This window comes from Oncorhynchus tshawytscha, linkage group LG11 (genome assembly GCF_018296145.1).
Source record: "Oncorhynchus tshawytscha isolate Ot180627B linkage group LG11, Otsh_v2.0, whole genome shotgun sequence".
Taxonomy (NCBI): Eukaryota; Metazoa; Chordata; class Actinopteri; order Salmoniformes; family Salmonidae; genus Oncorhynchus; species Oncorhynchus tshawytscha.
In genome coordinates this window covers 55,139,119-55,151,667 of record NC_056439.1, presented here as the reverse complement: position 1 = coordinate 55,151,667, position 12,549 = coordinate 55,139,119, and the positions used below count along the sequence as shown (strand labels likewise).

Sequence of the window (12,549 nt, the reverse complement as noted above, 5' to 3'; positions counted from 1 at the left end):
ATATCTACTGCAGCCCTCATAGGCCTCACTCCCCCTATCTGAGATATCTACTGCAGCCCTCATAGGCCTCACTCCCCCTATCTGAGATATCTACTGCAGCCTCACTCCCCCTATCTGAGATATCTACTGCAGCCCTCATAGGCCTCACTCCCCCTATCTGAGATATCTACTGCAGCTTCACTCCCCCTATCTGAGATATCTACTGCAGCCCTCATAGGCCTCACTCCCCCTATCTGAGATATCTACTGCAGCCCTCATAGGCCTCACTCCCCCTATCTGAGATATCTACTGCAGCCCTCATAGGCCTCACTCCCACCTATCTGAGATATCTACTGCAGCCTCACTCCCCCCTATCTGAGATATCTACTGCAGCCCTCATAGGCCTCACTCCCCCCTATCTGAGATATCTACTGCAGCCCTCATCCTCCACATACAACGCACGTTCTGCCAGTCACAGTCTGTTAACGTCCCCAAAGCACATACATCCCTGGGTCGCTCGTCTTTTCAGTTTGCTGCAGCTAGCGACTGGAACGAGCTGCAACAAACACTAAAACTGGACCGTTTTATCTCAATCTCTTCATTCAAAGACTCAAATCATGGACACTCTTACTGAGCGCTGTGGCTGCTTTGCGTGATGTATTGTTGTCTCTACTTTTTTGACCTTTGTGCTGTTGTATGTGCCCAATAATATTTGTACCATGTTTTGTGTTGCTGCCATGTTGTGTTGCTGCCATGTTGTGTTGTTACCATGTTGTTGTCATGTTGTGTTGCTACCATGTGCTGCTACCATGTTGTTGTCATGTTGTGCTGCTACCATGTTGTGCTGCTACCATGTTGTTGTCATGCTACCATGTTATGTTGCTACCATGTTATGTTGTTACCATGTTGTGTTGCTGCCATGTGCTGTTACCATGTTGTGTTGCTGCCATGTGCTGTTACCATGTTGTGTTGTTACCATGTTGTTGTCATGTTGTGTTGTTACCATGTTGTGTTGTTACCATGTTGTTGTCATGTTGTGTTGCTAACATGTTGTGTTGCTACCATGTTGTGTTGCTACCATGTTGTTGTCATGTGTGTTGCTACCATGTTGTGTTGCTACCATGTTCTGCTACCATGTTGTCGTCATGTTGTGCTGCTACCATGTTGTGCTGCTACCATGTTGTGCTGCTACCATGTTGTTGTCGTCATGTTGTGCTTCTACCATGTTGTTGTCATGTTGTGCTGCTACCATGTTGTGTTGCTACCATGTTGTTGGCATGTTGTGTTGCTACCATGTTGTGTTGTCATGTGTTGCTGCCTTGCTCTATGTTGTCGTCTTAGGTCTCTCTTTATGTAGTGTTGTGTCGTCTCTCTTGTTGTGATGTGTGTTTTGTCCTGTATTTTTATTGTATTTATTGATTGATTTATTTTTTAATCCCAGCCCCCGTCCCCACAGGAGGCCTTTTGCCTTTTTGTAGTGCGTCATTGTAAATACGAATTTGTTCTTAACTGACTTGCCTAGTTAAATAAAGGAGAAATAAAAGTAAAAAATAAATCAAATGTGCATAGTTGTCTCCGTCTCAGCACCAAAATAGATTATTTAGGTTTAGGAAATATTTATCAACCATAAAAACATGCTATTCTTCAGTTCAAAGTTCAAAAAACCCAGAGAGAGAACAGAGCATGAAAAGGAATAACATCCATTTCTGTGATCTGGAGCCATAATGCTCAGTGTACAGGAAGTAGGCTTCAAGCCCATTATGAAACCAGGGGACATATCCACAGTCTCAGAGTGACGATATTATGGGATCAGTACCTTATATGGAGAGGGAGGGGACCTGACCCCAGATCAGCTTTCTACAGAGGATTGATATGAAGCATATGAGGAGATTTCAGTGGTGGGTGTCTGTTACAACCGGTCTCAAGATTGTACTAATGGGAAACACTGAATAAAGGAATAACTAAATTAATTTCCTCTATAACTAAAGTCAACACTCACAACAATAATCAGACGAGGCATGAAGGTCAGTAAATTAGGTGTCAACTGCCAACTCCACAACGAAACAACCAAAAGGTACCTGTATGCATGGAGAGAGGAATCTCTTGCTGAATGGGGAAACAGTGGCTTTATCCCACAGGTGTACCCCATCAGCACTGCCCACCCTCCCAACTCCGCCCACCTCTCCTACTCCGCCCACCAATCTGCTGCAGGAAGTAAGCACAGCAAAACACAGTAGACAAAGCAGGGAGGGACGGTCACACCACCACCCATAACAACGCGGACCTCCCATGTCCCCGAAACAAATGTTTTAATACACACAAGCAATAAACAATACACATATACTTGCACTCCCTGGACATCCAACCACCCAGGTCCACCACTTAACTCAACCCACACCACCAGCTCCAGCAACCATGGCACCTGGATGCAAATTAAGAAAAGGAGAGGAAGAGAGAGACCAAGAGAGACGAGACCAAATTGTCGGAGAACAGACGACACAGTATTAAACAGGACGACTAAGAAGAGGGCACACGGGACAACGAATCCGCCAAAAACATTGTCCACCCCGTTAATATGACAAATCTCGAGGGGAAAAGCTTGAATGTACAACCGCATCAACCTCCTAGTTCGGACACTGCAACGAGCGTAAAAAAGTGTGTGGGTTGTGATCAGTATATACAACTAGAGGCACTACACCCAAAGTGTTGTAGAGCCCAGATCAGGCCAAGAGGCAATGGGCCTACACATTCAATAGTTAAACGCTCAAAGGGTTGGCTTACTACTGATATTGGGTACAAAGGTGCTGGCTTTAACGTCTGGTTAGGCTTCCCAGTCAACTGGCAAGTATGGCAAAGTTTGATAAATGCTGAGACGGCTCTTTTCAGACGAGGCCAAAAGAAATTAATATGGCCATGGGTCTTCCCAACACCTAAGTGACCAGCAACATCCCCATGAGACGTCTGCAAAACCATATCACAGAAGGTATATGGTACTACAATTTGAATGACAAGGTCACCCAAAACATAGTCACCACGAGGCAGCCATTTCCTCAACAACAATTGATCCTTTAGGTAGTATCTCTGTACTACATTTGGAACATCATCGGCCGGGAGGACCTGCTCAAACAACCCTTTCAGAGCAGGGTCAGCCCGCTGTTCTGCTACCAGGTCACCACGGGAAACAGACAAAGAAAGGTCAGGCACACAAGTTACAGAATAGTCCGTCACCTTGCTGGTCCACCAGACTCAGACACGGACTCAGACACGGACTCATTGCACGAGTCACGGCACAAGCAGTAAACACTCTGGGGAAACTCTGAGCACCTTCATCCGGCACCTCTCTGAGATGGGCCTAAGGAAACCATGAGAGGTGGTGATACATCTCGCCAGACCCGCCCACCGGCAAGGTCATTTCCTAGAATCACCGCCACTCCTATGGTGACGTCACATGTTTGTGTAAAGGGACATACACAATACGCAAAACTATCCCTCGGATCAAGACACTGTGTCCCGTATCCGTCTCTGGCGAAAGAGGGAGCATAGACACCAGTATCTCACGGGGCTTTAACTGGAACCCTCTCTTGGTTACATATCAGGGATACGTAACCCTCCGTAATGACCGGTGAATGGATAATGGATAGATGCACTGTCAACCATACCCATTGTTTCTTTTAACTGGTCCTAAAAGGTGGAACAATTTAATCCCTTAACTTAAAAGCAGGTGCCGCTAACGCCATAGGATTTACGGGCGCATTTACCCCAGAAGGCCTAGCTTTAACTCTAAGGACAGGGCATTCACTTTTCCAATGACCTTTACCACAGCAGTAATAGCAGATTTTGCCATGATCGTATTTCACATGGGAACAATAGTCAATCCTTGAGACAAGATCAGGCCCAGTAGGAAAGAATTTAGTCGCAAAACTCTCCCTGCGACAGTCACTGTGAAGACGGGGTTCCCCAAAGTGATATTTATGCATCAGCACATATTCATCAGCCAACACTGCAGCCTCCGAGACGGTCTGCACTTTATGCTCATTTATGTATGTGCCAAGGCGGTCAGAGACAGAATCTTCTAAATGCTCCAGCACAACTAAACTGCACAATTTCTCGTAGGTTGGAACAACCAACAAAATGCACCATCAGTTAAACTGGGTGTGCAAGTCCCGTGCAAACTCAACATAAGTCTGTTTGTCAGTTTTTTTTTCAGGTTCTAAACCGCTGGTGACACAGTTCAGGAACTGAACTCATAGTCGTGCAACACAGCAGCTTTAACTTTGCCATAGTTTTGTCTATCAGCAACGCTAAGAGCTGAGTAGACTTCCTGTGCTTTCCCAGATAGCACACATTGCAACATCAACGTACGGTCGGTGTCAGGCCATTTCCTGGAATCTGTTACCCTTTCAAACAGTGAAAAAAAAACTCAGGTTCCTTTTCCCTGAATTTTGGCAGGCGCCTCAAGTTTCCAGCTACGTCGAAGGAAAGCTGAGCACGACCTCCTGAGAAATCACAGTAACTGTCATTAAGAGACTTGTCAGAGAGGTTACCATCTCTGACCAAATCTAAAACGGACTTGTTGCAGCGTCAGCTTGCCGCCGTTTCTTGTTTAAACCTTTTGACCTCCAACTCCATTTCCAAGGCTTGTTGCTGTTTCAACCTAACATGATCTAGTTGTAGCAACAACGGTTCCTTTTGCTGTTCAAAAGAGAAGACAGGATTAGGGGCGTTTGTAGTGGACCGAAATGTGGCCAAACCAGGAGAAAATGACTCCATTAGAATGCCGGATTCGATCAAGTTGGCCTTTAGTATGGACTTAACTGTGTCTTTCAGACGTTTATCATCAATCTCAATGTTATAATGTGTCGCAATTCATAACAATTGGTCTTAAGTATAGCAAACCAGAAGTTCCTCCCTCGGGACTTGGAAGAATTCCTTAATGTTAGCCATAGTCAAACAGTTAACCAACTATGGACGAACAACAACCTGCTCTCGCCCCAATTGAGTACATCAAACCAGACTAAAACAAAAGCACAGTGTCAACCACACAGGAGTGAAAAACAATTCATGGAGCTTCCCCAAGACCTATTACTAGCTCAACCCTAGTCTTCAGACAGTTACTGCGGTGGGTAGCTTCTCCAAGACCTATTACTAGCTCAACCGTAGTCTTCAGACAGTTACTGCGGTGGGTAGCTTCCCCAAGACCTATTACTAGCTCAACCCTAGTCTTCAGACAGTTACTGGTGGTGGGGAGCTTCCCCAAGACCTATTACTAGCTCAACCCTAGTCTTCAGACAGTTACTGGTGGTGGGGAGCTTCCTCAAGACCTATTACTAGCTCAACCCTAGTCTTCAGACAGTTACTGCGGTGGGTATTTGCTTACTGTCACAGACAAAGCTCCCAGGTGGTTACCCCTCTGAGCCACGGATGTGCTCCCGAGACAACTGCTCCAGCCACGGTCACCACACAAAAATAAGAATGCGCTAACACTGCCAAACGTGTGTCATACGGGACGTCACTAAACCTACCAGAGAAGAAGACAAGAGTTCAGGTAGCCAATCCACGCTAACCCCAACGATCTCTCACTGCTAACACCGCACAAACACAAACCTGATGTCCCAACAATGAGCAAAGCAGGATCTCCAACCAGAAACAGGGGATGAGGTAAACTCGGGTCCTCTCTCCACCGCAGCACAACCCTACTGCCACACTAAACACCAACCACAGGCGTGTAACCAAAGAAAGTGCAACAGGCAGTATCCAAATGTCACAGATACTTGTGGGCTCTGGTTAGTGCCTTCAGAAAGTATTCATACCTCTTGACTTATTCCACATGTCGTTGTGTTACAACCTGAATTCAAAATGGATTATATATCATTTTCTTCCTACCATCTACACACAAAACCACATAATGACAAAGTAAAAAAACATGTTTTTAGAAAATGTATTGACAATTTGATACAGGATGATCTCATTTTGGCCTGGGTGGCCAGCTCTAGGAAGAGTCTTGGTGGTTCCAAACTTCTTCCATTTAAGAATGATGGAGGCCACGGGGTTCTTGGAACTTCAACGCTGCAGAAATGTATTGGTACCCTTCCCCAGATCTGTGCCTCGACACAATCCTGTCTCGGAGCTCTACGGACAATTCCTTCGACCTCATGGCTTGGTATTTGCTCTGACATGCACTGTCAACTGTGGGACCTTATATAGACAAGTGTGTGCCTTTCCAAATCATGTCCAATCAATTGAATTTACCACAGGTGGACTGCTGAAAGGTGAATTCATCTCCCAGTGTCTGGTGGAAAGCACACTGAACCAGGTTTTCCTCTAGAATTGTTCCTGTCCTTAACGATTACAAGCATACCCATAACATGATGCAGCCACCACTATGCTTGAAAACATGGAGAGTGGTACTCAGTAATGTCTCCCTCATGGCCCAGGTGTCTACATACACCATAGACACATACCAGTTTAGATGGATCCAGCTCAGAGAGGCCCAGTTCAGAGAGGCCCATCTCAGAGAGGCCCAGCTCAGAGAGGCCCGGCTCAGAGAGGCCCAGCTCAGAGAGGCCCAGCTCAGAGAGGCCCACCTCAGAGAGGCCCAGCTCATGAGCTCCATCAGCAACAGATTTTCACACTGAACAAAAACGTCAGCTCAATATGCAACAATTTCAAATATTTTACTAAGTTACAGTTCATAGAAGGAAATCAGTAAATTGAAAGAAATTCATTAGGCTCTAATCTATGGATTTCACATTACAGACGCACATCTGTAATCAGTCATCACACATAAAGAAAGGTAGGGGCGTGGATCAGAACCAGTCAGTCTCTGGTGTGACCACCATTTGCCTCATGCAGCGCAACACATCTCCATCACATAGAGTTGATCAGGCTGTTGATTGTGGCCTGTGGAATGTTGTCCCACTCCTCTTCAATGGCTGTGTGAAGTTGCTGGATATTGGCGGGAACTGGAACACGCTGTCATACAGATCGATCCAGAGCATCCCAAACATGCTCAATTGGTGACATGTCTGGTGAGTATGCAGGCCAAGGAAGAACTGGGACATTTTCAGCTTCCAGGGATTGTGTACAGATCCTTGTGACATGGTTGTGCCTTATCATGCTGAAACTTTACATAACTTCCAAGTTAACTTCAATATTTGTGCATAAAGGCATTTCCACCGCCATTTCTCGCATAATTAATTTTGATCCGTCTGCATTTATAAAATTGTACCAAAAACTTCCTGTTTCGGTCATGATTTATTTTTATATGGTATGACTGCTAGCATTAAAACTGTGGATGGAAACATGGTTACTAACTCCAACCTGCCCTGTGTAGAAACCTCTGGCACTTCAACAACATGACTCAATGACTCCAACCTGCCCTGTGTAGAAACCTCTGGCACTTCAACAACATGACTCAATGACTCCAACCTGCCCTGTGTAGAAACCTCTGGCACTTCAACATGACTCAATGACTCCAACCTGCCCTGTGTAGAAACCTCTGGCACTTCAACAACATGACTCAATGACTCCAACCTGCCCTGTGTAGAAACCTCTGGCACTTCAACATGACTCAATGACTCCAAACTGCCCTGTGTAGAAACCTCTGGCACTTCAACATGACTCAATGACTCCAACCTGCCCTGTGTAGAAACCTCTGGCACTTCAACATGACTCAATGACTCCAACCTGCCCTGTGTAGAAACCTCTGGCACTTCAACATGACTCAATGACTCCAAACTGCCCTGTGTAGAAACCTCTGGCACTTCAACATGACTCAATGACTCCAAACTGCCCTGTGTAGAAACCTCTGGCACTTCAACATGACTCAATGACTCCAAACTGCCCTGTGTAGAAACCTCTGGCACTTCAACATGACTCAATGACTCCAAACTGCCCTGTGTAGAAACCTCTGGCACTTCAACATGACTCAATGACTCCAACCTGCCCTGTGTAGAAACCTCTGGCACTTCAACATGACTCAATGACTCCAAACTGCCCTGTGTAGAAACCTCTGGCACTTCAACATGACTCAATGACTCCAACCTGCCCTGTGTAGAAACCTCTGGCACTTCAACATGACTCAATGACTCCAAACTGCCCTGTGTAGAAACCTCTGGCACTTCAACATGACTCAATGACTCCAACCTGCCCTGTGTAGAAACCTCTGGCACTTCAACATGACTCAATGACTCCAACCTGCCCTGTGTAGAAACCTCTGGCACTTCAACCAGTTGTCAACGGTCTAATAAGGCTAACCATCCCTTACACATCATACGATTTAAATCCTCTGGTTTTCTAGCAACATGACACAAACGTATCCTGGGTTGTGGTGGACATCTTTGAGACAAACCAGCTGTCGTCTATAATATAGTCAGTGGAGGCCACGTATCTTTCTGAGCTGTCTACGTCACCCTGCGTTCTAACCTGTTAACACCCAGTAGTGGTCATTCTTTCTCACCTGGGTTTGTTATGGTTGTCCTTTGATCCAAACCATCCTTTGTGTTTCTCGCCTGGACCAGAGTCAGAGTTCGAGGCCTGTTCAGACTCATCCAGACAGTTCCTGCTCCGGCTGTCTCTGTCTGACTCCTCCCTGGCCCCCTCGCCCATCCCTTGGCCAGCCTGCTCCAGGGCCGCTGCGATGGCCACCTTCTCCTCCTTCCCTGCCTTGTCAAAGGACCAGCGCCGGCCATCCGCAGCGGGACCTTTAGGGAGGAGGACAGGGAGCTCCTCTCTCCGCTGGTTGAGGTTCTGGAGGGATTGGGACAGAGGCAGGTTCTTCTTCACCAGGGCTAGAGGATCTAAGGGTACTACAGGGTTCCCCGGGCAAGGGTCCAAGGTGGTGTTGTACACATGGCTTCCATTGATGCAGACAGGCTGAGGCACAGGGATGTTGATCTCTCCAGACTCGTCAGTGAACTCACATGTATAGGAGGCCAGCTTGGGAGACGACTCTGCCGTATGATCTGTGGAGGGGAAAGAGAGAGATGCTAGTGCTTGAATAGCATGTATTTTCATGACAGGAAAAGTCAAGCAAAGAGCGACAATGTATGCAATAAAACAATTAAAGTAGGGGGATGGGGATGGGATAGTGGAGTGGAAGTGGGGTGGTAGATGGGGTAGTGGGGTGGTAGATGGGGTATTGGGGTGGTAGATGGGGTATTGGGGTGGTAGATGGGGGATGGGGTAGTGAGGTGGTAGATGGGGTAGTGGGATGGTAGTGGAGTGGTAGATGGGGGTGGGGTAGTGGGGTGGTAGATGGGGTAGTGGGGTGGTAGTGGGGTAGTAGATGGGGTAGTGGGGTGGTAGATGGGGTAGTGGGGTGGTAGATGGGGTAGTGGGGTGGTAGATGGGGTAGTGGGGTGGTAGATGGGGTGGTAGATGGGGTAGTGGGGTGGTAGATGGGGGATGGTGTAGTGGGATGGGGTAGTGAGGTGGTAGATGGGGTAATGGGGTGGTAGATGGGATAGTGGGGTGGTAGATGGGGTAGTGGGGTGGTAGATGGGGGATGGTGTAGTGGGATGGGGTAGTGGGGTGGTAGATGGGGGAGTGGGGTGGTAGATGGGATAGTGGGGTGGTAGATGGGGTAGTGTGGTGGTAGATGGGGGATGGTGTAGTGGGATGGGGTAGTGAGGTGGTAGATGGGGTAGTGGGGTGGTAGATGGGGTAGTGGGGTGGTAGTGGGGTGGTAGATGGGGTAGTGGGGTGGTAGATGGGGGATGGGGTAGTAGTGGAGTGGTAGATGGGGGATGGGGTGGTAGATAGGGTAGTGGGGTGGTAGTGGGGTAGTAGTGGGGTGGTAGATGGGGTAGTAGATGGGGGATGGGGTAGTGGGGTGGTAGATGGGGTGGTAGATAGGGTAGTGGGATGGTAGATGGGGTGGTAGATGGGGTATTGGGGTGGTAGTGGGGTGGTAGATGTGGTAGTGGGGTAGTGGGGTGGTAGATGGGGTAGTGGGGTGGTAGATGGGGGATGGGGTAGTAGTGGGGTGGTAGATGGGGTAGTGGGGTGGTAGTGGGGTGATAGTGGGGTGGTAGATGGGGTAGTGGGGTGGTAGTGGGGTAGTGGGGTGGTAGATGGGGGATGGGGTAGTAGTGGAGTGGTAGATGGGGGATGGGGTGGTAGTGGGGTGGTAGTGGGGTGGTAGATGGGGTAGTGGGGTGGTAGTGGGGTAGATGGGGTGGTAGATGGGGTGGTGGGGTGGTAGTGGGGTGGTAGATAGGGTAGTGGGGTGGTAGATGGGGTAGTGGGGTGGTAGATGGGGTAGTGGGGTGGTAGATGGGGTAGTGGGTGGTAGTGGGGTGGTAGATGGGGTAGTGGGGTGGTAGTGGGGTGGTAGATGGGATAGTGGAGTGGTAGTGGGGTGGTAGTGGGGTGGTAGATGGGGTAGTGGGGTGGTAGTGGAGTGGTAGATGGGGTAGTAGTGGAGTGGTAGATGGGGTAGTGGGGTGGTAGATGGGGGATGGTGTAGTGGGGTGGTAGTGGAGTGGTAGATGGGGTAGTGGGGTGGTAGATGGGGTGGTAGATGGGGTAGTGGGGTGGTAGTGGGGTGGTAGATGGGGTAGTGGGGTGGTAGATGGGATAGTAGGGTGGTAGATGGGATAGTGGAGTGGTAGTGGGGTGGTAGATGGGGTAGTGGGGTGGTAGTGGGGTGGTAGATGGGGTAGTGGGGTGGTAGTGGAGTGGTAGATGGGGTAGTGGGGTGGTAGATGGGGGATGGTGTAGTGGGCTGGTAGTGGAGTGGTAGATGGGGTAGTGGGGTGGTAGTGGGATGGTAGATGGGGTAGTGGGGTGGTAGATGGTCAGATGGTGTAGTGGGGTGGTAGTGGAGTGGTAGATGGGGTAGTAGATGGGGTAGTGGGGTGGTAGATGGGGTAGTGGAGTAGAAGATGGTGGTAGTGGGATGGTAGATGGGGTAGTGGGGTGGAAGATGGTGGTAGTGGGGTGGTAGATGGTGATAGTGGAGTAGAAGATGGTGGCAGTGGGGTGGTAGATGGGGGATGGGGTAGTAGAGTAGAATATGGTGGTACTGGGGTGGTAGATGGTGGTAGAGTGGTAGATGGTGGTAGTGGGGTGGTAGATGGTGGATGGGGTAGTGGGGTGGTAGATGGGGTAGTGGGGTGGTAGATGGTGATAGTGGGGTGGTAGTGGAGTAGAAGATGGTGGCAGTGGGGTGGTAGATGGTGGTAGTGGGCTGGTAGATGGGGGATGGGGTAGTGGGGTGGTAGAGTAGAATATGGTGGTACTGGGGTGGTAGATGGTGCTAATGGGGTCGTGGATGGGGGTAGTGGGGTGGTAGATGGGGGATTGGGAAGTGGTGTGGTAGTGGAGTAGAAGATGGTGGTAGGGGTTGGTAGATGGTGGTAGTGGGGTGGTAGATGGGGGTAGTGGGGTGGTAGATGGTGGTAGTGGGGTGGTAGATGGTGGATGGGGTAGTGGGGTGTTAGATGGTGGTAGAGTGGTAGATGGTGGTGAAGTGGTAGATGGTGGTAGTGGGGTGGTAGATGGTGGATGGGGTAGTGGGGTGGTAGATGGTGGTAGTGGGCTGGTAGATGGGGGATGGGGTAGTGGGGTGGTAGAGTAGAATATGGTGGTACTGGGGTGGTAGATGGTGCTAATGGGGTTGTGGATGGGGGTAGTGGGGTGGTAGATGGGGGATGGGAAGTGGTGTGGTAGTGGAGTAGAAGATGGTGGTAGTGGGTTGGTAGATGTTGGTAGTGGGGTGGTAGATGGTGGTAGAGTGATAGATGGGGGTAGTGGGGTGGTAGATGGTGGATGGGGTAGTGGGGTGTTAGATGGTGGTGGAGTGGTAGATGGTGGTAGTGTGGTGGTAGATGGTGGATGGGGTAGTGGGGTGGTAGATGGTGGTAGTGGGCTGGTAGATGGGGGATGGGGTAGTGGGGTGGTAGAGTAGAATATGGTGGTACTGGGGTGGTAGATGGTGCTAATGGGGTTGTGGATGGGGGTAGTGGGGTGGTAGATGGGGGATGGGAAGTGGTGTGGTAGTGGAGTAGAAGATGGTGGTAGTGGGTTGGTAGATGTTGGTAGTGGGGTGGTAGATGGTGGTAGAGTGATAGATGGGGGTAGTGGGGTGGTAGATGGTGGATGGGGTAGTGGGGTGGTAGATGGTGGTAGTGGGGTGGTAGATGGTGGTAGAGTATCTATCTCTCAGTGGAGGCTGGTGGGGAAGAGTGACAAACTTTCAACCGGTTCTCCCCATTAAGCAACGAATCGGAGGCTGAGCCTTCTCAGGTCTCTCTTTCTCCCGTTATTGGGTCTGAGCCGCCGAAGCCTCCCACCATTAGCTCTGACAAATTGAAAAATCTAGTCATTGGTGACTCCATTACCCGCAGTATTAGACTTAAAACGAATCATCCAGCGATCATACACTGTTTACCAGGGGGCAGGGCTACCGACGTTAAGGCTAATCTGAAGAGAGTGCTGGCTAAAACTGCAGAGTGTAGAGTTTAGGAATATTGTTATCCACGTTGGCACCAACGATGTTAGGATAAAAGAGTCAGAGGTCACCAAGCACAACATAGCCTCAGCGTGTAAATTAGCTAGAAAGATGTG

General features: G+C 49.0%; 1 protein-coding gene across 2 annotated transcripts in view; it reads right to left on the bottom strand.

Moving 5' to 3' along the window:
- Positions 1–12,549, bottom strand: part of rab11fip5a (RAB11 family interacting protein 5a (class I)) — a 67,395-nt gene that overhangs the window by 17,777 nt on the left and 37,069 nt on the right. For both annotated transcript variants that reach the window (XM_024416114.2, XM_042330396.1), the window contains exon 3: positions 8,438–8,942. In XM_024416114.2, coding sequence (XP_024271882.2) covers positions 8,438–8,942 — 505 coding nt within the window. The remainder of the gene's footprint in view (positions 1–8,437; positions 8,943–12,549) is intronic.